The following is a 26,876-nucleotide window of genomic DNA, read 5'->3' as shown; positions in this document are numbered from 1 at the left end:
TGGTCAAGTGCAAATTACCCATTACCTAGCATAAATATTTGTCCTCTCACGGATTTAAATTGAATTTTATTAGTTGGATAGTGCATTTGATTTTGTACAGTGTTCGCACATCTACATTATAGGTCGTAAAATTAACATATAATTGTTATGCGTAGCGGCATCAACTGGAAATTTAAACAGAACTAGATTTATGTGAATAGTTTTAAAAGTATGTACCTTTAATTTTACATTTCGTTTATTATGTGTATTCCAAATATCGTTAGGTGCAATTTTTTCTCATCACTAGTAATTTTATGTTATTAGTTTTGGTTCTAGTTTTTTGCCAAAGAAGAATTGTTCGGTAACTGTAATAAGAAAAAGTATCAACAGAATGCTGAGATGTTCAATATATTTTTTCGTCTAGGAACTTATCACAACAGCTAATATAACAAAGGAAACTTTCTAGCAATGTCCGAAATCTAACAAAGAAATGCGCAATCAAGATACACGATATACGATTCTCGAAACATCAAAGAGTGTTTTCGTTTTGATAAGAACAAATGAGATGTAAAAATGTAAATGGTCGCTATAAAGTCGCTAGCCAACATTCCAAGCACGTTTGTATTGTGATGTTCAGGCGATGGTGTGACGTCACGCCGCAGGAAGTCTATTACCGCGCTTGATCCTTTTAGGCTAAACGGATATTTGGCTGATGGGATTGTCTGTCTGCCTCCCCGTAATTATGACTGGGTAGATTCTGCATTTGCAACCCGTACCGCTGGGTATAAAATTGCTTAGTATTTGGATGTGTTTTGAATCTTTTGCAGGGGATTTAAAAAGCCAATTTAAAATATGTACCTAGTTTATTTCTAAATTTATAATGCTCATTTATAATCAAATAGAAAAGCAATTAGATTCATGCGTAAGCGGTGTCAGAGATACAATACACGGAGCAATTACCCACATTGTTTTTCCTTCGTACACACAAGGGAAATAATATAAAAGATAAAAAGACCTAAAGGTCACAACTTCACGCCCAAATAAATATACCTATCACAAATTTATTCATCAATGCGTTATTTTACTATTGATGTTATTTATCTTCCTTATTCGATAGTAGTTGGTATATACGGATCATTTCGGCCCTCATTAGAGAATTAGGCCCTCAAGATTTAGTTACATCATCCGCTTTACAGCAACAGCATTGTAATTAATGCGGTTTCTCAGAAGGATCTTGAAGACATGTAGAGAACAATCTTAAAGCTGCAATAAGGATACTTCCTTCAAAGGATTCACTTCATGCTTTGAGCTCACTAAGGAAGGCTTGAAATTAATATTGGAACTCGCGTTGCCAATAACATGTTCTGTGTGAGCAGTTTACGGGCGTCGTAAAGATTAAGGGATCTTAAGATGAACAACTCGCCCTAAATATCTTCTATTTTATAATGTGTACTCTATACTCGGAGATAAGTACAATTCAAATATAGGTAGATAAAATACTTAAAATACTGAAAATTATTGGAATAGAATAAGTTTAATCATATTTGTCGAAATTGTTCTTAATCCCCTTAAATTATAGTACCTATAGTTTAAATATGTAAATGTCATAACTGTATTACACAAAACAATACAGAGAAGGATTATCTTAGAATATAATAGATTATAGTGTACGTAACTTACAATAATTGATTATAGTGAGCCGAAAATAGCAGTAAAATTATTCATACGTCTCCTTTGTTTGTTGACGTATCCGCTCTCGGCCTTGACAGCGCGTCCAATTTGATTGTAAAAACACGTCAATGTTCACAAACAAAATACGCTAAAATGTTTATATATCAAAGGTCAATAATTAATATCTGTTTTTACCATACAGTTAATTGTTTTGTTATTTTATTATACGCCAAGGACTCTAAAAATAATGGGAGTTTTTGTTATCGAAATAGATTTATTTGCCTTCAGTCGTTGAAGGAGGAATATCGAGTAGGATGTATTCATTGTTGATGTCCTTATAATGGGTTTTGTTGTTATGGAAAGGGAACAATAATTCCACAACAGAAATCCTTATCTAAAACTGGTCAATGGTCATTAACTAGTAAATTACCTACCTTTAAGATAAGTATGATAAATAATAATCATATTCAGTATAAAAGTCCTCTGAAAAAAGGACCTACAAACGAAATCTATTTATTATAAAAGCGGCATTGTTCAAGTGTACAATTCAGTAAATGCTCAATATATCAAATGGTAATTATTATTTCGTGGTGAAAGGGTTATTTTCCGGAGTCGGGCAAATCCTGTTATCATTTCACAGCTCGACGCGGGTGTTCCACGGTCGAGCCTGATTGGAACTGACATAAAACACTATTATCTTCGGAATTAGTTCTGACACTTATGTAATTGTTTTATGAGGGTATATGAACAAAGAAGTTAGATCGTGTGTCATGTTTGGTTATTGTTTGCTTTGAGATGATGCTGAAATTGAGATAATAATTCTTATTATCTTTAAATGAAACTATTAGGTATAAAATGACGTACAAAATATTAAAACTATAATTATACTTCTTAATAGAAGATGGAATATATAATCAGGAAGACATATTAAAGATTTATGCTAACATAATTAAATAAATTGCTATGTTAACCTTTATGAGATTTATGGTATATCAAAATATGAAATATGAGTTTTATTAATAAACTGCTTTAGATCTAGCTTATTCCTGTTTGCTTTGATTGTACACAATAATAACAGACATTAGAAGTCCAGATATAACCTAAAGAAGTTTATAGGGCCAACTCGATTCATTATTTTTCAGACCCGTATTTACAAAGCTTTTACGCAAGTGGCATTATAACTTTGACATTTATCACATTTATCAGTTAACCCGTATTCGACCGATCAAACAGCCTGAAACAAAGTGAGGTTGTATTTCATCCATGACATTGATAACAATGCACCGACCTTTGGCGTCACTAACTCCTGCTAAAGGCTTCAACAACGGTTACATCTATTTACGAGGGCGATTAACATTGAAACAATGTCATACGTACTTTTATAGAGGCAGTTACATTTATTGGGCAGATATCCCCGTGCCTTTTATACCTCGATGCATAGGTAACCCGTTTTGATGGAGAGGTCAGTTACAATTTTCTAGAAATATTTAGAACAGAGTAAGTACTGTATACAACGATTGAACCAACGTTCTATTACAAACATTCACCTATACCTATCGGCTCGTTATAGGCCTACCACCAACATAACAATTGCATTTCAAATAATAGAAGGACTTGTAAAGTTTCTTTCCTTCTAAAGAAAGTTAAAACAATGGAACAGCCTTAGAAATACGTGTCTTTTTTTGATGTTACGTAAAATATTTTATTAGAATGTAACGCTTTGAATGTTATGAATTATTATCGAGAAAAAGAACTATGCAAAAGAAATAAATGTAAATGTATCCAATTAAAATTAACCAGAAATTGATGAAATCCCAGAAAAGCACTTTTATCAAGAAATTGATATATTTATGAATAAATTAGTATTACAAATTACAATGGAATACGTGACACCGCTCGTATAATTTGATTTGTTACCCTTATTAAAACGCTGTGTGTACTTAAACGTAATAGGTATTGCATAATCTCTTAATTATGTCCTCGTTACCGCTAATGGCGGGCTTTCTGGTGTGTTCCAGGTGAGGACTAGAAACAATGGAAACAGGATCATTATCGTTTGGTTTACAGGATGATTAATTTGGGATTTAGGGTAAACAGAGTAAAGTGCGTCACACACGGTGAAGATACTATAATATTTTATCTGATACTGTAATATTATTTTATATTGCAGTATCTTAAGGTATCCGGTATCAGCGTTCTGACCATCATTTTTTGTGGGTCATTTGTAACAGGATGGCGGTTCTACAGGGGTCTTAGTACGCAATGACAAAAAGAAAAATGATGGTCAGAACGCTGATACCGGATACCTTAAGATACTGTAATATAAAATATTACAGTATCTTAAGATAAAATATTATAGTATCTTCACCGTGTGTGACGCGCTTAATTGTACAAAACATATTTTAAAGGAACATTAAATAGTTATGGTTAAAGTTAAAAATAAGAGAAAATGCTACTGTAGATGTAGCATAATGTGTTACTGGGAAAAAGTATATATTAGTTATTTCTAAACTCTCGTAGTTCCAAAAGTTGGTTCAGTCCCCTATTTACCTGACCTCTTAGAGTTAAGGTACTTTTAGTTTAATCTTTGTCTGCGCAAACTTTCCTTCAACAAGAGTTCCGTCAGGTGAACTACAAAATATATGAGCCTTCCATTAAGAAAGTATTTCCAAATATAAATGTATCATAAGGTAACTAGAGAAAGATTGACAATAAAGTATTCGTTTCAGCATTCTGTTCGCGGACATCGTGGGCTTCACGGTCCTCGCGTCGCAGTGCAGTGCTCAGGAGTTGGTCCGGTTGCTCAACGAGCTGTTTGGCAGATTTGATCAATTGGCTAATGTATGTATTTTCTATTGAAAAATGTGAAAATGTTTAAGAAATGCGAGTATACGAATGGATGTAGTACGTGATTTGTGCTCAAGATCAGTTGTTAGGTTGATTTAGAGCCAGTATTTACAGTATTGGTATGTATCGATTGTTTGTTTTGCTATTTGTGCTCAATCAAACGGAACGGAAGTCTGAATTAAACTTTACACTCACATCTGTCTGAACTCTCTCTGTGCTCTAACTATCGAATTCTATTGTATCTCCATCTCCTAGTAACTTAAATATTTTATGTTTGTTACCCATGTTGATAATCATAATTATAGCTTGGTCATTTTCTTGTTCTATTTTTATAATCATTGTAACAAATGGGCAAGTCACTCAAAATCACGAAAAGTATCGCATCAGTACGGTGGTATGATTTCTTCTAACTTTTTATACGCGATTGGTTTGCGGACGAAATCTAGGAAACGTGGTTGAATTGGATCGCATGGAATTTTACGAAAATACGTGGAGAGACAGAATATTCAGCACTGCATTTTACAGATAGGTATAGAATTTTTATCTAACAAGGCAAATTATGCATTAAACGAGTTAATACTTTGCTTTTTACTTTCGCTTTTAGTGTAATTTTAACATCTTAACCGTAAATTTTAAATGTCCGACACCCTTTTTTAATAGTTGTTGTTATTTCGAATGAAATTAATTGACGCAGGGTCTTGGAAGTTGAATGTCTCATTTGACTTTCAACTTCTCAACGTATCCATTTATATCCGTGATTTTATTGATCGTCGTCTTTTTGTTAAGCATTTTTGTTGATAATGAAATTACAAGGTTCTAAAGGTGAAGTGAAGGCATGTTGAAGGAGCAGAAGCCATGTTCTTTTTAACTTACCAATATACGTATCGTAATTGTATTCAATAAAAAGAAAGACACAACGGTATTGCACAGGTTAGCCATTGCCCTCTTTGGTCTACAATTTCAAACTAAACTCAAACATTTATTTATTCAATTAGAAGAAGCACTTTGAATCGTCATAACATTTATCAAAGATTCGAAAAGCAGTCTCAAAGCGTCTTCTACATACCTATTTCTATTTAGCTCCGTTCACTATTATGGGTTGACTTCAATTAAGATGATTTGAATGAACCTTTAGAACTGTCTTTTTTACTTTCAATTACAGCCTTCCTCCATATCTACTTATGCATGTACATCTATACCTCCCCACTTCATGCCCAATAAACTTGCCAAATCTGTATCTTATTTTATTTATCCTTGGAGTTACCATCAATTAAAATTAATTCAAAGCAAATGATTATGGCTTGCCTTTAATAATTAACTGAAGGGTTATCCAGGATAACCACTGCCTCCGGATCAAGATCCTGGGCGACTGCTACTACTGCGTGTCCGGGCTGCCCGAGCCGCGCTCCGACCACGCGCGGTGCACCGTTGAAATGGGACTCGACATGATCGATGCTATCGCGTGAGTAGAGTTTTATTGAATTGTGTTCAGCAATTACTTGTAATGTCGCACGTTTTGGTATAATTTGGTAAAAACGTGATTGCATTATTTAAATTGTTAGAATGATAGAAGGGTGGAACAAACACGTAAAGTGGCAATTTTTGTCTATCAGGTACTTTGTTCAGATGTTATTTAAATCCTGTTTTTACCCGACTACGGCAAAGCAAAAGGAGGGTTATGATTTTGACAGGCTATGTATGTATGTATGTATGTATGTATGTATGTTCATCTGTTCCCTCGTAACTTCTAAACTACTTATCAGAATTCGACAAATGACATATCATTAGAAGCGTCTTAATTGTCCGCTGGTTATAGGCTATATGGGGTTTCACAAAATCTAATGTGGCGCCATCTAGCGGACAAAACATACATAGTAAAAAAATAAAGTTAAGATAAATATGCCGTGTTTGGTATCATTTGAAAGCTTTTTACTTGCACATTTTGAATATATATATATTACTAGCATTTGCTTGTGACTTTACCTGTATTCATGGGCTGATTGCATATAATTCACATCTTTTCGTTCATAGCTTCTTTATTAGTTCATCAATTTAACTTTTGTCAATATTATGCGCCACAAATACACTTTAACACCAAAATAGTACAAATAATAAAAAGTAAAAGAACTAAAACCCAACTACGACAAAAAACGACGCTGAAAAAGTATAAAACAAGATTTTCAGAATTCCACTATGTAGAGATAAATTTTCATGTTTGGAAAGGTTCACGGTTTCACGTTACATATATCATACCGTAGCACTTTGACTACGTGTGACTACGCCTTTCCAAACATGAAAATTTATCTCTACATAGTGGAATTCTGAAAATCTTGTTTTATACTTTTTCAGCGTCGTTTTTTGTCGTAGTTGGGTTTTAGTTCTTTTACTTTTTATTATTACAGGTTATGGGTATTAGAGCGTATACGCATTATGCGGGTAACCGCATTGCGGGTAGCCGTCCGGCTGACCGCAAGCACAATTATGGCGCAGTTTCATTAGTCGATAGGGCCCGCATGCGGGGTGCGAGAGATTTCTGGAACGCGTGCCACAGGGCCAGCATTCGGGGAACCGTTTTCATTAGTCGATAGGGCCCGCATGCGGGGTGTAGGGAGAACCTCCATTTTACGTAAAACAATCATAATCTCGATAGATTTCCACGAGATTCAACATTTGCGAATCCGTAAAGCGATCAGCCATTTTGTGCAGCGTCTTTATAATCCAACAAGCACTCACGAATGAAATTGAATAATGAAAAAGTATTTGACTTAAGACCCGCAAGCTGTACCGACCTTGACCGATGAATTTCATTGGTCGATATCACGGTCGGTATTAAGCATGCGGGGAACTTGTTTTCATTGGTTGTTATCTCGCCTGCGGGGACTCCCCGTATGCTGTATAACGAACGAGTTAACGACTAATGAAACGGCGCCATTATGTACGTAATATTCATTTCTATGCGCACTGTGCGGTTGCGGTAGCCGCATCGCAGTGCGCATAGAAATGAATATTACGTACATAATTGTGCTTGCGGTCAGCCGGACGGCTACCCGCAATGCGGCTACCCGCATAGTGCGTATACGCTCTTAGTATTTATACCAGTGAAAACGATATTTGATAACAATATAAATATTCGATTTCTGAATGTAAAACTCGTTGCAATACATCCGCCAATTTCTGTCACAACATCGCAAATCGTCATCAAAGAGAAACTTAATTAAAAGACTCGTTGTTTCATATCTATGAATAGTTGTACAATGTTCCGTCTAAATGGCTTTCATACAAAGATCTCAAATGTACTTGCAGTTTACATGATTGTAAAGATGTCTGCGATTGTTACAAGTACCGTTTGCCACGAATACCGCGCTGTGGTTTTGTTTGTGAAAATAACATCACCTCTTTGCTTATTACTATAGTGTCCTTTTCAGTCGCCTAGATTTTAGCTGAGACAAATTTTTCTAAGTCATTCATAACATGCGAAGATAGAAGATTAAAGAAGATAGAAAAAGTTAGAAGATATAAGCATGAAATATAGGTTTTGTTGTGATTTTAAGATTAAAAGTTTCAACAATTTTCTCGCGATAATAAAAAGATTAAACGCATAAAAAAGCTAGTTGTTCTGTGATGTGTGACCTTGTTATCTTAATTGATTAGATTTTTGAAGAAGTTCGAGTGTGATGTAACTAATACTTTACCAAATATGTATCTAATAATATCACACTTAACTAATTATAATTTAGCCGCGTTGGTATCATGTATCCCAATTCAGGTAATCGCTAATTAGGTTAATGGTACTGTATACAATAGAAAACCTACAAATAATGTTCCAATCCAATACATTAAATTGTATAAGTTTTGGGCTTAATATAGATGATGATACTTATCTTAATTGATTAGTTACCAACATACAATTATATAGATTCCAGAAATATTTTTTTCGACGATTCACTGTATTACTTAGTTCAGATATTATGGGAATTTTGTCGAATTTTCAGTTTATCGCAATATGAGCTTTACTGCAACTTAATTTCGGTGAATTCAGCGTGAAATTAATTTCCTTCAATATTTTTTTTTATTTCGCTATTTCTTAATTACCTGAAAAAAAAAACTATAAAAAAGCAGCATCTATGAGGTCTTTCTAATGTACGTTTACTCGAATACAACTCATGTGTTTTTAATTAGCGTTTTTATTATCTTTAAGTTATTTTCTAACAAATGTTATCTTCCGTTTGTTCAACTACTGTTTGTGGGTACTAAAATAAACACGTCAGCGATTGAAGTTAACAAGAAACAGAATGCGGATATAGGGAGGGCAGATCGTAAAACCTTTGCGTGTCGTACACAATTTGGAGCAAATTACACGCACTTCGTCCCTAACAACTCATTAGATACTTGTATAGAATCAAAAGCATCCAACATTATTGTAAAGGTTTACGAGCTTAATAATTGGGAGCACATGTTCAGAAATAGAAATGCTTAAGTATATTTTAATTACAGCTTTTTCTTTGTTAAAATGGTATCAAATGAAACATTAGTGTTAACTCGTGTAGTATACACATAACAATATTAATTATTATGTTTCATACATTATTCTGTTATCTTAGTACGACAACGTTATTTAAACTTGGTGGTTAGGATTATTCTATTATGTAGCCTGAACGAACAACTTTTATGTTTGCATTGTTCCAGTCTATTTCGCCATTTATTCACGACTCAATTGTGTATTTACAACTTGGCTTCACTTGCTTCCAAGGACATTTATTCTATTTCAGACGTTTGGATCGATGTATTATGTTTATAAAATGCATTATGTAATGTGTACATACACTTATGATTTTTAAGCTAAGCAATATTGTATGAAATCTATTATTAATGACAATATCAATATCTAACCTGCCATGCAAAGCAATATAAAATATTATAACCCTATTTAAAAAAGTAAATCGTTATCTATCACATGAAAGTGTATCTGTTTTAAAAAAATACAGCTCCGATCTACAGTACGTGTCAGCTTGAAATTAATTAAGGTCGCAAATGCGTGTGCAGTGTAACGAAGTGCACAAACCCTCACTATAAATATTATCGAGGGTTCGTTTGTAGGTCAGCGGGACGGGTTGCAGGCTCAACGGGATTACGTTGATTCTTAGATAAATGAAAGTGTGATTCGTTAGTGATTGCGGTACGATATTGATCTTTAAAAGGTTTGCTGGGAATTACAGATAGTGTAGCTGTAAAGATTGCTTTGATACTATGTTAGATCGGCTAAGTTTTATAAATGTGGTACAGAATTAACGACAGTATTCCAAAGAGATGTTTTTAGTTATCTTTGTTATAGTTTTTGTACAAGAATCAGCTTTACGACAAACTTAAGGCTAAGGGGATAATATAAAGTTCCCCATTAAGTGGATGACACAGGTCAAGGAGGGTGATCGTGTTGCAGATAATTTTTATCCAAAGAGTATGTGATATATATTGTTAGAAGATTAAACATGTGGTTAAGTGACGAACTAAGATCTGGAGGGATGATGAGAAAAGTGAATTATTATAACATTTTAAAACCAAAAATAGATTATGCAGGATTGCACCTAGTACAATCTCGCGCTACTTTTCCATTTAAACTTCCAATAAATAGCATATTTCAACGTATGCAATTCCTTACATTGTACCAATTGTGTCGCTCAACATGCCTTGGAAATTGCTAAAAGAGAATAACAGTACGGCTTCAATACTGTTACGTAAATGTGAAAAGCAATTTCGAAGGTAGCTAGGCAGTGCGCTGGATAGACTCAGTTGCGATTTCAAACTTGACGATTTATAGCTGTATGCCATTCAAACTTGCTAATAAGAGAGAAATCAATTAAACTACGAGCTAGATTACTCAACTTTAAGTAAGCTCCTTTAACTACGTTACTTGGAGAATAGGGCTAGTTAAGCAGATTAGATTTCGTTTAATGAACGTTTACGCAGCTTATATGAATGGTCATTATAAATTTAAATCCTTCAAGAGGTTTCATAAAGATTAAAAAGAATAGTCTGGACCGTTCTTAAAATGATAATTAAACAAATAAAAAAAAACAGATGAATAGGCTTAAAATCCAAATGCTCATATATGTTGTTTTAATTGTAACGTCTCCTGTATTATTCAGGATGGTATAAGCAATATTATACCATGTTATAAAAACGGTTGGTCGCATCCCCCAAGGGCTAGTAAAATCTTGCTCGGGATTCGCGGTCGATTTATGTGACCTTAATAATTCTACAATTTTTCACTAAGAGCTTATTCTTTTCTTGTTGGATGAAAGGGATTTGCCGCCCGAGAATAGCAGGAGGAAATTGGCAAAATTTGAAAAGGTTAATCTTCAATCTTTTAAAGGTGCCATCGGGCTATAATATAATCTAAATATATATATATCCTCTCTCTTCCGCAGGCAAAAGTGTGACAGAAAGAGTTACATACGTCGTTTTATTGTTAGCATGGATTACAATTTTGTTACGTCGCATCGATTTACAGATTACGTAGATATAATATCATTATAGACTGCCATTGTCAAGGCATTGTTAGTTATCGTACGAGGCTTAACAGTGTCTTTGTCAGGGCCGTAACTGAAGGTTGAAAGTTCGGTGTTATCAAGAGTGCACTTACCGGAGTATTCATGCACTTTGAAATTCAATACATAACTGGATTTTACACTACATTTTTTAATGATATTTGAGATTTTATAGGCTAAAAGCTGTTTTTTATTGTGAAGCTATTATACACTCGATGCGATTACCTTTACCATGTGATCCAATGATTAAAATAACAAACTTGAATGAAGAGCTTTTTAAACGAGTGTCCTATAAAATAGATATATATTTATTTTGCTTATTTTTTGTTGTTGATATTGACATTATACATTTTTATTATTCGGGTAGAACATTGGATTTATATTTAGTGTAGTGTATAGAATTAAAGCGAAGCTTAACGTTAAACAAAGGTTAGCTACTATTAAGTATTCTGTGGTTAAACATGAACAATATACGTATAATATCATTTGCAGAGCGTAGAATCAATTAGAGCTAATTTATTAAAGAAATAAATTGTAGAATATTGATACCATTTATTGAAGATGCTTGCAGATTTCTGAAGAGTTAATTATTAATTTAATTTAATAATGTAGCGAACTAAACTAGCTTTCGTAGATATAATAAATGAATAGCTTAGTTGCATAGTATGAATATAATTTGAATCTTAATGAAACAAGTAACAGTATTTTAAAGGAAACCAGTATATAATACGAAATAAATGCAACATTTGGAGAAATTAATTATTGCTGAGATGAAGTGAAGTTTTGTGGTTTGGGTGATATTTTAAATAGTTATTTTACTGAGTCATTGTATATTATGAAAACCATCACTTTCAGGTACTGTTATTGCATAACTAATAATGCCATGGGAAACGCAAACTGCTGAAGCTATTTCATGTTATATCATTGCAAGGACAACGTTATATTGATTAATAAATGTTATGTTGCAGAAATGGAAATATACAAGGTTATTATGGTTATTACTTGTTCCATGGGTTTTTGAAATAAGTACTTGCATTAAATAAACTTTGAATCTCTTAACATCATATCAATTAAAAATATCAAGAAATAAATTATGGAACTGAAACTTCTTTAGGCGCGTTGAGGGTAAAATTTCAAAGTCGCGTCATGGCAATACCTTCACGTAATGGAGCAAGGCGACGATTTTCGTATCTTTGAATCTTGCCAAAGAAGTTTCACTTCTGACACGTGTTCTCGGCACATACACGACACACGCTTTTTTATAATGTTATCTTTCTATGAAATGATGCTGACTATATTTTCTTTTTCATTTGAAAAGCACTACCACACGTAACCACAACCACAGGCGTCAGGTCGCTTCAGCCCTCAGCTCTACCGCCTGTGTACCACTTTATAAATTGCTTTAAACAAAAGGCTACACAACCCTATAAAATAAATAATTGTTATGGTATGGTTAGTGGTTAATCGTTTATCTAGTTATAAATATTTATTTTGTATTATAAATGTGAAAGTTTGTGAGGATGTTTGATGGATGTATGTGTAGGTATGTGCAAATACTACTTAACCGATTTCAATGAAATTTAGCACACATATAGAGGGTAACTTGGATTAACACAAAGGATAGGTTTTATCCCGGAAATCCCACGGGAGCGGGAACTATGCGGGTTTTTCTTTGAAAACGCGGGCGAAGCCGCGGGCGGAAAGCTAGTTTTCTATACATTGAAAGACATCCTTTTTATAATATTCTGTGTACTTATACTATCTCTATATTCAACTAAACTAAATTTGAAAATTATGAAATTAATGGTATAATACGAGATAATAATTCGCCGTAATACAATTAAATGCTATAATTAACAGTCAACCACCTGATTTATCAAATAAGCTTGACAATAGCCCTCCGAATGACAGTGGTTGATTAAATTTAGTATAATCAGAAGCAAACATAAAATTGTGTAAACATATCGTTGTATGTTATTGAATACCGAAGTGAACGTAACGCAAATATGTTGCAGATCGATATCATTTATTTGTGACACATTACGCCCGGCTATCGGATTACTGCCTATTAATACATCAATTTTATCTATTTAATTATAAGATTAGCGATCCGGCTTCAAGAAACCTTTGAGTACTCGCTAATGCCTGGGTCCAATCGCCATTACGTGTGATTATCTTTATAATTTTAACATAATTTAAATAAATTACAGATAGAACGGTATTAAACCCGTCAATTACTGCACCGGACTCCCAAGTAATTCACTTTATAATTATCCTGACAGCTTTTATTAATTATTTCTAGACTGTTTTAATTGCATTAAAAGTGGAATATATGAGATACGAGTCAAAAGGGAAATTCAAACATGTCTATGTTAATTCATTAATATTTAATTACAGTATACATATGATGTAATTTGAATGCGAAGTTCAAAAAGGTTCTATTTCATTTAATTTCACATATTAATTACGCTACAATTTCCATATTCATTTTAATAAAACGCGTAGTTTCCCGCGTCATTCGTGGCATTATAAAATGTCGGGCTTTGTCCGTAACCTCTGCATTTTCACATTGTGAATAAAATAAAATGTTTTCACGGCATTTCTTTTTACACCTGCAAGCTTAATTACGATGTTTTCCGTACTCGGAGCCGTAATAAAGAGGGTTTTCAATGAGAAACGTCGCCAGAGTGAGTCTGAAATAAATCGGGTTAGTTTTAAGTAAACAAGCGCTCGCTGTACCTTCGAATTAATAAGTGGAGTTACCTTGTAATGTTGGATTATTTTTGTGGTTTAACAGAATTATATTTCGATAAAATTGTATTTCAATAAGTATTCGCAAACAAAATCATTATTAGGGTTCCGTACCTCAAAAGGAAAAAAACGGAACCCTTATAGGATCACTTTGTTGTCCGTCTGTCCGTCCGTCCGTCCGTCCGTCTGTCAAGACCCTTTTTCTCAGGAACGCGTAGAGGTATGAAGCTGAAATTTATATCAATTACTCAGGTCTACTGTCCCTTGAAGCTGTGAAAAAATCAAACTTCTAAGCCAACGCAATCAAAAGATGCAGCCGTTTATGCCGCAAATTTTCGACACTTGCAAGGGAATCAAAACCTACAGGGTGCTTCCCGTGAACTCAGAATCTTGAAATTTGGTACGAAGCAACGTCTTATAGCATAGATAAAGGAAAAATTACGAAAACCATAAATTTTTAGTTACATCACATAATATATTTTTTTTTTATAATTTTAAACTTACTACCCATTTCCTCATAAACGCGTAGAGGTATTAAATTGAAATTCATACCAAATACTCAGGTCTATAATACCTTTAAGTTGTAACAAAATCAAACTTCTATGTCAACGCAATCAAAAGAAACAGCAATTTAAGCTGCATATTTTGAAACTCGCAAGTACTCGCAAGGGAATCAAAACCTAAAGGGTACTTCCAGTCGACCTAGAGTCTTGAAATTTGGCATGAAGCAACGTTTTATAGCACACATAAAGGAAAAATTCCGAAAACCTTAAATTTTTAGTTACATTACAAAATATATATTTATTTTTTAATAAATATAAACTTATTACCTACTTTTTTCCTCATGAACGCGTAGAGCTATCAAGTTGAAATTCATATCAAATACTTAGAAAATAAATTGCAGAATAAATTGTAGAAAAAAAATTGCAGGTTTGTACGGAACCCTCGGTGCGCGAGTCCGACTCGCACTTGGCCGGTTTTTTTATTTAATACGTAATAAGTTTTTATAGTTCCAAGAGAATATTACCATAATATCTTTACAAATTCCCGCGACGATCTCTAAACGGTATAATATTTGAAATGGCACTTCTTTCACCTAAAGCGTATGTTTGATACCTTTAAATTAATGAAGATTGAATTGCTACAGGGACTGGGATCTCTGCTATAAGCTAGATTGGAATCACGACCTTGACTCACATACATATTGGAGAGTTTGTGTTAATGACATATCTTATATTACTTTTCTGATGAACTCTTCAAAGAAACTAAATAAACATACATCGAGGGATATTCAATGTCTCGATCTTTAAGGGAAAAGCTGTTGTAAAGCCAAAGAGCATACCGCAATTTATTATAAACTTAACATACGTAATTCATTTATATCAGATATACATATATTATGTGAAGCAATGGAGAAAATAAAATTGCAGCGTAACGACACACTTATTTATTTTGAAAGTTTTAACAAGAATAATCCACGTTTAGCAATGGCAAGCTAATATATAGGCTTATCCCCTCCGCGTGGCTGGCTGGTAGGCATGGCGGTGGCATGGCGGCTGGCAGGAGGGGATGTCAACATGGCGGCTTGGCTTGACGGAGGTGACAGGCGACGTCACGTCCGTTACCACAGAACACATATTACTGTCCGTTACACTCGGCCATCCTGAAACAGTTGTTCCCACAGGAACAACAAAAATAATTAGCTCTCTAATAAATCAATAAGATCTTCGGTTTCCATTTGCTCATCCGAACTGCTAGCACTATCAGAAACTGTAACAATACTTTTATAGGGCCTCAACGAATCTGCAGCTACTAACCCACTAAAACTCTTATACCCACGTAAACCCTATATACTTCTAATTTGGTACCTATCATTGCCCAATACTTTCGTTACGACATAAGGACCGGAATGCAAGTCGTCAAGTTTAGTGTTAACTTTGGATGCTGAACAAGTAGGTGCTTGACGCGTTAGCAATAAATCACCCTTATATATGTGAGCGGATTTTCGTTTCCTATCGAAGTTACGTTTCATTCTAGCGCTCGCTTTTAGTATCCTGACATTGCACCATATAAAACCAATCCGCTACTTCGAGATGATTCACGTTCATAGTGTCTACTGGATGTCTACTTAACGCATCTACATTCTACATGTTTCATTCGTTCCCCCGGCCTATACTCTACGCTTATATCGTAATCTTGTATAGAAAGCCACCACCTTGCGATATGTGGTATAATGTCACGTTTAGTAAGCGTAGCGCGGACTGTTGTACAATCAGTAACAATCTTAACCTTTTTTTCCTACTATATATACGCGAAAACGACGCAAGGATTCTACAACGGCAAGAGTTTCCAGTTTATAACCTGAACCTAATATACATGCTTTCCTCTTTACTTGTCACCCTACTAAAATATAAAACGGGTCGCAACGTACCATCAATCTGCTATTCCTAATTTACACGCGTCAGTATGTATTTCCGTACAAAGCACAGGATCGTACAAAGTTAACACAGGCTCGGAACACAAACACTTTTTTAATTGTTCGAAACTATTGTTTTGATCACTACTCCATATCCACGAAGCTTTCTTTTTAGTTAAATCGGTTAAAGGGCGGGCAATGATAGCAAAATTGTAAATAAACTTACGAAAATAACTACACAACTCGATAAATTGACGCACACTATGAACATTGGTCGGTGTTGGAAAACGAGACACCGCTAATAACTTTGAATCGCCCGGTTGAATACCCTTAGCCGATATTTTATGACCTAAATACATTATTTCATTTTGCAAGAACGAACACTTACTCATGTTTAATTTTCAATTTTCTACAGCTTCAAGTTTGACAAGTACCGCTTGCAAAATATCTAAGCCTGACATAACGTCATTCGAGGGTAAGAGTAAATCGTCCAGAAATGCCAAAATTTCACGTTTACCATGTTTGTTTTTAACATTATTATTTTTAGTTCTACCTACAGATTCAACTATTTTATTTATCAACCGCATAAAAACGGATGGTGCGTTCGCTAAACCGAATGGAATACGAGTGTACTCGAAATGACCCTGAGGTGTTATGAATGCAGTTTTGTGTGTATCTTCATTACCAACACCACAGACTAATAATAATATACTACGTATACAACACGTAATTATTGATGATGGCCTTGAACCATATCTAAACTCGTAAAATATTAATTGTGGCCCGCTAATTTCGAAACCTGATCGTCTATGTTTGGCAATGGAAATCTATCTTTTACGGTAATAGCATTTAAGGCACGGTTATCAACACACATCCTACTGTCACCGTTTTTCTTTTTGACTAAAATGACCGGAGATGCATAACTAGATTCAGACTCTTTGATAATCTCGGCATCTAATAAATCACTTTAGACTGAACTACTGCTTGTTCGCTATGCGATAATCGATAAGGCTGGCGGTAAATAGGCTGATCACTAGTAAGCTTTATTATTAGCATTATAATCGGCAAATCTATGGCAAGCAAGGGTAAGTACCTGGCTATTTGGCTGTAGTGGAGGCTCCTGGCAGCTTTCAGCCCTGGTTAGGACCTCTCCCGGCGGCCACACGATAACCTCGCAGCCCATGTTGATGACTTTGATGTACCCGTCTTCACCAGTGAGCAGGGTGGATGGAAGAGAGTAGGCCACTCCCTGCAGCTCATGATGCCGAGGCGGTGTAACCACACCGTTGCCGACCTTATTTCCGAGAACCCGCACTTGAATGATGGAAGAGCCAGGTGGAAGTCTCTCTTCGTTGACTGTGACGACTTTAAAGCGATCATGGTCTTCGATAGCCTCAATATCGCAAATGGGATCTTGAGTACGATTAAATTCGACAAGGCCTTTGTTAACTGTCAATGTCATACCTTCGCTGTTGATGACAGGCTGGCCGATTATAAGATTAACATCGGCCATTTTGATGCTAGACAAGTAGGCGTGGCATTTCATGGTTATACCGTCAATTTCTAATTGAAATTCGACTTCTCCACGACTAGTTGAGAGTCCACCGGAGAATCCTTTTAAAATGACACTCGTCGGTTTGACATCCAATGACAATGCGTTCGATACTTGATCGTTTAAAACGTTAACTTGACTGCCGGTATCAATGTATGCTTTCACGTGGATGCCATCGACTTTAACGACCTTTTTGTATATTTCATTATAAGGGCGTAGTACATTTACTTCTTTTATGTTGTCGGTTGAGATAGATCTTCTATTTTCCGTGGCAATTGTAGAACAACGTGAAGCAATGTGTCCCTTATTTCCACATTTATAACATGTACGTGTGTCAGGTAGGGAGCAATCACGCAGTAAATGACCAGTTTTATTGCATCTCGGACACGGGTCTGTTTCGACATTGGGTGGCATTGACTTTTTATCCAGGTGAGATGGCCTACTCACCAAATTTTTATGAAACCTTGTGTCGATAGGTAAAGTACGGTAGTCGTCAAGTGCACATAAAAATCCTTCGTAAAGCTCTCCTGGCGTGTGGCATTGGAAGGCTCGAGCGTTAGGTTGTAGCGATAGTGGCAGACCACGAATGATACAGGAAACGCTGGCGCTATCGGATAACTTGCACCGGAAGCACATGGCGATTTTATCTTGATAGTATTTTGTCATCGTCTCTGTAGGTTGCTTCTTCCTTTGTAGTAATTCTTCAAGCATATTTCCATAATCGCGATATCGAGGAAATGCTCGCAATAGCATATCCTTCCATTGTTCCCACGTGTAATCGTAGTTCTCTAGACGATTATACCACTTCTTTGCTTGACCTCGCAGCTTATCTTGTAGGTAAAATGATTTAGTTGTATCGTCCCATCCATTTATTTCCCCAATTTGGTCAATTTTACGAATCCATGCTTGTACCGTGCATTCCTCACTATCAGGGTCAAATTCCGGGATTAAAGATGCAGCACGATGGACTTTTGACTTATTTGGAGCTTGGGGGTCATCTTCCAGGTTGCGTAAAGCCTTTACTACTTCTTTTTTCAGCAGATTCTTGAGCAACTTCCGTGCAGGCGGTGAAGAAGTACCCTCATCTTCCTCCGACATTGATTCGTCAGGAAGTCGATAAACTTGTGGCCGATGTCGTTTCATCCCGCTTCTGATTTGTGAAGCAATGGAGAAAATAAAATTGCAGCGTAACGACACACTTATTTATTTTGAAAGTTTTAACAAGAATAATCCACGTTTAGCAATGGCAAGCTAATATATAGGCTTATCCCCTCCGCGTGGCTGGCTGGTAGGCATGGCGGTGGCATGGCGGCTGGCAGGAGGGGATGTCAACATGGCGGCTTGGCTTGACGGAGGTGACAGGCGACGTCACGTCCGTTACCACAGAACACATATTACTGTCCGTTACAATTATGAAGGATACCACATTTTTTAAATAAATACATATAATAGAAGAGAGACAGTAAAAAAATTCGAACATCTGGACATGCATGAGGTTGTTGACATTCGTAGTTGAACTTGGCGATAATTTCATACTCAAAGGCTTATAGAACTTTGGTTGATTTGATTTAGTGAATTACGCTTAACTTCTTCAAACAACATCACAGTTCTGTACATTTGAATTTAAATCTAGCTATAGTTTATATGAGGGTCTCAAACATGAGGATAAAGAACATATTGTTTGTAATTAACAAGCACATTTGAGTCTTGTGTGCAGATTTGTTTCGACATACCGCAGCTTTATTAAAATAAACACAATTCGTCTAGACTACTCGTGCAAAGTTAGGTCATTCCTTAAAAGTTTGTGCCAATGCTCTAGCAGTTATTAATCAAGTTGACAAGCTTCACGCTCGGAATGGCGTTCGTTCATACAATTTTATACATATGTAGTTCATAAATATAACTAGTAGGTACATAGCGAAAATTCAATGGTATCCATATTGATGCACCGAGCTCAGTGGGATCATGGTGTGCGAAAAAACAAATGAAAAATAAACAAATGGGCCGTTTTATCGGAATCTTTTTCAGTTGCAGCGTGTTTGCGAACGGATAGACCGAACGCAAACATGTTTATGCAGCTGTGTTTTTCGTCGCGTGGGTATCTTATGTAGACTTTAACATATGTTTTGTTGATATACATAATGTACTTTCAATTTGAAATAGACAAGTTTTTAATAGAACACTTTTTAAAAGTTTTTTTAATGCCCATGATACTTTTGCCAATTATTTGAATCCTTATTAGTCCATCGAATGAGTCCCTCCAAGGGAGGTCTAGAGTGCGTGAGTTAGTAACGTAAGATGTTTCTTCGGAAACATGTCAAGAGCCCCTAGGTAATAAACATACTAAAACCCCGGGACACTAGGAGGAGCCCCGGAGTGGGGGGAGGGGGAGAATGGGTCCATTTTTTCATTTTTCGCTTAAATCTCAAAAACAGTACATGTTAGAGAAAAACTTTCAAGGAAAAGTTGAAAGGCAATAAAATTATCTATAAGTTGTACCTCAATCATTTTTTCCTATATCCTACCGTTTCTGAGTTATACGCAGTAAAAAATTAATTTGGCTCAAACAATTTCCCCATACTACACATCAATCGATCAAAAAATTTTTCTTTCTTCCAAAAAACTCAAATGTGCAACTTGTGACCGGTACTGATAGATTGCTCTTAATTAGGTCTATAATTGGTTAAATAAACACATTCCTCCATGGAAGCCTTTAGGAGGAGTCGATTGTCAAAATATTATATTAGGGCAGGTTGAGTTACTGAACTTGATCTTTTTATTTTTTCTTCCAAAAAACTCAAAAGTGCAACTTGTGACCGGTACAGATAGATTGCTCATAATTAGGTCTATCATTGATAAAAATACCAGATTCCACCACGGAGGCGTTTACGGGGAATTGAATTTTATCAGGGTAGTTACGATACTTGAACTTTTTATTTTTTTTCTTCCAAAAAACTCAAAAGTGCAACTTGTGACCATTACAGATAGATTGCTCATAAATAGGTCTATCATTGATAAAATTACCAGATTCTATCATGGAGGCGTTTACGGGGAATTGAATTTTATTAGGTTAGCTAGTTAAAAAGTTCAAGTATCGTACCTACCCTAATAAAATTCAATACCTCCTAAACGCCTCCATGGTGGAATCTGGTTTTTTTATCAATGATAGACCTAATTATGAGCAATCTATCGGTACCGGTCACAAGTTGCACTTTTGAGTTTTTTGGAAGAAAAAAAATAAAAAGTTCAAGTATCGTAACTACCCTAATAAAATTCAATTCCCCGTAAACGCCTCCGTGGTGGAATCTAGTATTTTTATCAATGATAGACCTAATTATGAGCAATCTATCTGTATCGGTCACAAGTTGCACTTTTGAGTTTTTTGGAAGAAAAAAATAAAAAGATCAAGTTCAGTAACTCAAACTACCCTACTATAATATTTTGACAATCAATTCCTCCTAAAGGCTTCCATGGAGGAATGTGTTTATTTTACAAATCATAGACCTAGTTAAGAGCAATCTATCAGTACCGGTCACAAGTTGCACTTTTGAGTTTTTTGGAAGAAAAAAATAAAAAGATCAAGTTCAGTAACTCAAACTACCCTAGTATAATATTTTGACAATCGATTCCTCCTAAAGGCTTCCATGGAGGGATGTGTTTATTTTACCAATTATAGACCTAATTAAGAGCAATATATCTGTACCGGTCACAAGTTGCACTTTTGAGTTTTTTGGAAGAAAAAAAATAAAAAGTTCAAGTATCGTAACTACCCTGATAAAATTCAATTCCCCGTAAACGCCTCCGTGGTGGAATCTGGTATTTTTATCAATGATAGACCTAATTATGAGCAATCTATCTGTACCGGTCACAAGGTGCACTTTTGAGTTTTTTGGAAGAAAAAAATAAAAATATCAAGTTCAGTAACTCAAACTGCCCTAATATAATATTTTGACAATCGATTCCTCCTAAAGGCTTCCATGGAGGAATGTGTTTATTTAACCAATTATAGACCTAATTAAGAGCAATCTATCAGTACCGGTCACAAGTTGCACATTTGAGTTTTTTGGAAGAAAGAAATATTTTTTGATCGATTGATGTGTAGTATGGGGAAATTGTTTGAGCCAAATTCATTTTTTACTGCGTATAACTCAGAAACGGTAGGATATAGGAAAAAATGATTGAGGTACAACTTGTAGATAATTTTATGGCCTTTCAACTTTTCCTTGAAAGTTTTTCTCTAACATGTACCGTTTTTGAGATTTAAGCGAAAAATGAAAAAATGGACCCATTTTCCCCCTCCCCCCACTCCGGGGCTCCTCCTAGTGTCCCGGGGTTTTAGTATGTTTATTACCTAGGGACTCTTGACATATTTCTGAAGAAACATCTTACGTTACTAACTCACGCACTCTAGAACTTTTTATTCAATGGACTATATAGATAATTTGTATAGTTTTTACTGTATGGGTATAATCTAAAAAGGAAACAGTTATGTCTCCTTAAAGATTTGTTCAGTGGACGGAAATAAAGGATATATTTAAGCGCCTGAAGAATATTGTATTCAGCTGCGAGTAACGTTGGTGCCTAGAGCATTATTGAAACCGTCGTATTGCAAATCCGTTTTGTGAAGCGTTCTCTGTAACGGCTTACTGAGTTTCTCAAGCATTTATTCTGCAATACTATCGAAAGTTTTGAAGAAATGTAAGATTATGGGTTCTATAGAGAATGTACATTTAGTATTACTAATTTCATACCACTAGCAACGCCGTTTGCTAAAAATGTGTATCGTGTTTGTGGGACAGCAAAAGTGTAGATTTTTTTTTAATTTTTACATAGAAAGTACATTTTTATTATTGGAATGGATGTCTCATGTTATTTTTCTTGTGACTTCAGAACTTTGAATTAAATATATTTATACGTGAACCGTGAATCAGAAGCACTTTCTTGAAGTATGTATTTTTATGTCTTATTTATATCCAGAGCTTTCTATTTTTGAACGAATACGAATAGCTTTCATGGAATTGTTCCCCGATATTATTTGCACCTAATTTATTATTCAAATAACAAAAAGTACACAGCAGCGTGACTTTTATACCGTGTTAACGGATTGTTGAGCGCGTGACACATGACACGTACGCGACACGAAGTGGGGTCGCTGAAAAATAATGGATTTCGATTTATCCACATTACGACAGCTAGTAGGTACACTGCCTTTCATCTATTTTTAGATAAACCGAAGCTTATATAGTACGACATTTATTAATGGGGAACACGAAAATGTGTTCTATATTGAATGAATATTTATTCACGGCTGCTCAACTTTCAAATTACTATTTTCCTCATCCTTCTAAGGTTGCTTGTGAAGTAAAATGTACGCTGTATTACACCTAATGTAGTGACTTCATTACTTTCTTTGTACTATCATGCTCGGAATATTATGTACATTTATAATATAATGTAAATAAAAGGAAGGGTTGGAAGTTTTAGTGGCACGTCCAAAGAAGGATCGTATTAAATATCATTAATTTTAAGTTTCGTAGATAGTAATAAAATCATTTATGTCGATATAATTTTTGTAAAAGATCACTCAAAAGATTACTTTTACACATAATTTTATAAATAAATAAGGAATTATATTTATTTTAAATTTAATTTAACATTACTATATGAACAATCCACCACAATAAGATATGTTCAACATTTCATAATATATAGAATTTTCTGGAATCACGAGAAAGTTGTGGATTACTACTGATACATTCTTGTGAATTATCCTTGTCTTGCTTGAAACAATGTGTATACAGCAAATCATATTATTTGTTCGCTATAAACCAGAAGCTACACTGAGATTGTGTTATTAATTCTGCGGCTGGCTTGGAAATTATAGTTCTGCTTTGTGTCTGTAGTGTGTATTCAATATTCCATTTAAACTCTAACTTCGTATAGTTCTCAGTTGTGAACGTTGATGCTGATTTTGAAAGAAAAATTAACATCTTACGTTAAATATTATTAATAACTTGATGATTAGAAAAGCTTTTACAGAATCAATGTGCGTCTTTTTAACTGTTGAAATTAACCAATGACCTCACCTCTATAATTATTTACAGTTGACCATTTTACTTTATAATTCAAAAAAGTAATCATAAACGTAGGTACCTATAGGTATATTATCGAGTAGTAGAAAAGTTAAATGTAAGCACGTTAATTTAAGAAATATTCTCTAGCATACTTATGGGAAAAGTAAAAAATAAAGATTGAGATACTTAGTTTAAAATTTAGTCTTAATTTCTAGAACGATGATTTTTTACTTTTATGTTCATTAAAACTTCTCTGAAGCTTGAACGGGAGCTGTGAAAAGTTTGCCTTCAGGTTGCTCTCCTCATTTCCTAGTTAATCTTAGTCAAGGAAAGAAGTTTCAATTTATTATTTAGAAGATTTTTTTCAAGACAGCACAATTATGACAAGTTAGGATTATTTATCAGAAAATTAATATTTTTTGAAAATAATATTTGATAAGTAGATACAAAATTTGAACAAAATTTCATAGTTTATTGAAAACTCAGAATTTTTTATTTTAACATAATTAATCTTTGAATACAATTCATATGAAATTGTTTTATATTGGTTTAAGAGGCGGAAGAGGAGGAAAAATAACAATTTATACAGTTTAACTATAGACTAAACGGAAACGGTGTTATAAAATAAATTACGTTACCGATATATTTAATAGCATAATGACGCTCTTCTAATTTATCGGATTTTATTTTTAAATCACAGGAAGACAGAGACATGCTTTAATAATAGCCTCGTAAATGTTTCTGTTAAAATAATAAAAACAAAAAAATAAAGTTATACACAAACGACAATTCACGAATTCGCAGCATTCTTTGCTAGAAAATCCCGAAACTTATGTTTATTTATAATTTATTACACGGCCAAGAAGTGGGATAATGAAAATAAACGGAGTAACTGTGAGCGCACGCAATAATTTGCTCTGTAACATTTTTCTTTTTTAGTGTTGATAAATTGTTGCTTTGTGGTTTATAATAATAAATTTTAAACAACAGATAATCCATCCTCGTATATCGTTGTATACGATTTGTTTGTTTTTAATTATTTATGGCATTCTTACGTGCGTTAGCAAAATTGTGTATGAAGCTCAAACTTTCTTGATAGAGATTTTCCTTAAAGCAATGCAATATCATAACAATGTTAATATATTAGTGAGTCTGAGTAAGCATCGATATACGTTTTGTAAATGGAAACACCGATAAATTATATGTTCCCTTTAGCAATAGTGTTTAGCGTAAACAAAAATACACAGGAGGAAACTGTAAAACCGGCCGACGGTCATTTACCACGCCTGGATTGTTAAGATGTTGCACGTGTTTAGTGTTTTAGCTTTGTGCTCGTCCAATTTATTGGGAATATTGGCTTATTAGAAATTCTACGTAAAATTGTGGTAAAATACAAATTATTAGCACAGTTTATTACTCCCTTGCGCGCTTTCGTTAAGATAAAACGACTTACGATCATTAAAAAAGGATAAGACGAGTTTTAAGAAAAATATGTCACAATTATTTTTTAGTTGTTACTAAATTCTATGTACGCTTTGGTATTATTACTGTTAGTACAAAGAATGATTCTGTATGAATAAATAAATAAGTGGTGTTTTTGTTGCGTACCTACTTAGTTGACTTTTATAATTCGTTTCTTGTTAATAGGTTAGTGTGTAGGTTCTTGTAAGTAGATAGTGATTTTATAAAACAGGAATAAAAACAAGTTACGTTCACGGTAGTATATATGTAAACTAGGTTATCATTTTAGTGTTTTTATTACACTTGTATTCAGACAAAACATATTTTTAGCTCATAATGTTAGTTGCGACCTTAATGTTGCAAAAAACTTGCTTATCATTTATATGTGCTCCACATTATGTACATAAATATTTTACACATTAAATATACTTTCGATTTGTTGCCAAGTTTTCAAGCGATTTGTCTCACTGACGCTTTATCAACTCAATACCATGGGGATTACTATGGAAAGATGTGATTTATGTACTGCTAAGATCTATTGTGTAAATATTTACAATCGTACTATCGTTCGGAGCATTAATTTAATTAGAAGCAAACATTTAATGATGCCAAAGTTTAATGAATGGATCGAAATTAGAAGTGGAACATTTTTATTTTGACTGGTTCTAATTTTGCTAGCTTTAAATGTAAATATTAACTTAACATTGTATTACTATGTTAGAATGTTGTTACAATGTGATTATTATTTAATAGATCTTTAAAACACACTTCAAGGTATGAGCAGGCGGATTTTCGTCGTGAAACTTTTCTTGTTCAAAATGTACTACATACTTACATAAATGTTTACACATTAAATATTACATTGTACGTGAATTTAATCGTTTTTTAACTATGTTTATTTTTGTAATGTATTTTCTTTAGTTCCGTAGTGGAAGCAACGGACGTCCAGTTGAACATGCGGGTCGGCATCCACACGGGGCGGGTGCTGTGCGGCGTGCTCGGCTTGCGCAAGTGGCAGTACGACGTGTGGTCCAATGACGTCACGCTCGCTAACAACATGGAGGCTGGTGGTGAACCGGGGTAAGTACAACTTATTGTGATATAAATAAATGTGTAATTCTCTCTTTTTATAGAGGCTTGTGTCGGGAGCATGGGTTTATTCTTAATTAAAGCTTTTTTCAAAGGTCGTTGTGTTAATAAGTAGAAAATACGCTTGTATTTTTATAGTATATTCAAGAGGAAATTACGCGTGTTTTGGAGACCTATAAAATGTTAATATATTAACATTTATTTATTATATAAATCAACTAATTAAAACCTTGAATACAATGTATCTATTTCCGTGTATAATGACATACGGAAATATTGTTTCACTAATTAAGCTTTCGGTTTAAATATGAACACGAATACACACAAACAATAATTAAATTAAATCTATTTCCCAGTTCAGTTCGTTATACAGGGTGTCCCACTGTTGGTATACTAAGCTCAAAGGAGGTTATACTTTTGCATACGCTGAGTACGTAAAAAATAATTAAAAAATTCCAGACGCATTTTTTTTTTCAAATAGATGAATTCTT

The 26,876-nt window shown here is 34.4% G+C and overlaps 2 protein-coding genes across 5 annotated transcripts in view; one reads left to right on the top strand and one right to left on the bottom strand.

The window, feature by feature from the left end:
- rut (adenylate cyclase rutabaga) overlaps window positions 1-26,876 on the top strand; it is an 88,306-nt gene that overhangs the window by 48,054 nt on the left and 13,376 nt on the right. The window contains exons 6-8 of the mRNA XM_090105654.1: window positions 4,380-4,491; window positions 5,832-5,959; window positions 26,218-26,376. Coding sequence (XP_089961780.1) covers window positions 4,380-4,491; window positions 5,832-5,959; window positions 26,218-26,376 — 399 coding nt within the window. The remainder of the gene's footprint in view (window positions 1-4,379; window positions 4,492-5,831; window positions 5,960-26,217; window positions 26,377-26,876) is intronic.
- Window positions 15,226-19,172, bottom strand: LOC149905975 (uncharacterized). 4 transcript variants are annotated; one of them, XR_016457080.1, is made up of 2 exons: window positions 16,598-17,272; window positions 15,226-15,456 (listed from the first exon to the last, which is right to left on the bottom strand). XR_016457080.1 is itself a non-coding variant. In XM_090105653.1 (2 exons), exons 1-2 carry the CDS (start codon window positions 18,902-18,904, stop codon window positions 15,442-15,444), a joined length of 1,617 nt encoding a protein of 538 aa, XP_089961779.1. In that variant the 5' UTR covers window positions 18,905-19,172; the 3' UTR covers window positions 15,226-15,441. The 4 variants fall into 4 exon arrangements, 1 of the variants encoding a protein (XP_089961779.1); XR_016457078.1 differs by lacking the exon at window positions 16,598-17,272 and adding an exon at window positions 16,225-16,576; XR_016457079.1 differs by lacking the exon at window positions 16,598-17,272 and adding an exon at window positions 16,436-16,576.

This window comes from Colias eurytheme, chromosome 9, assembly GCF_061535395.1.
Source record: "Colias eurytheme isolate Ceu_HAF_F1 chromosome 9, ilColEury1 Martin Lab GWU primary, whole genome shotgun sequence".
Lineage (NCBI taxonomy): Eukaryota > Metazoa > Arthropoda > Insecta > Lepidoptera > Pieridae > Colias > Colias eurytheme.
The sequence above is the reverse complement of the archived record's forward strand: the minus strand, read 5'-3'. Positions and strand labels throughout refer to the sequence as shown.

What these genes read in the sequence shown, in the direction of transcription:
- LOC149905975 (XM_090105653.1), bottom strand. Translation starts at nt 18,904, where the DNA reads ATGAAACGACATCGGCCACAAGTTTATCGACTTCCTGACGAATCAATG.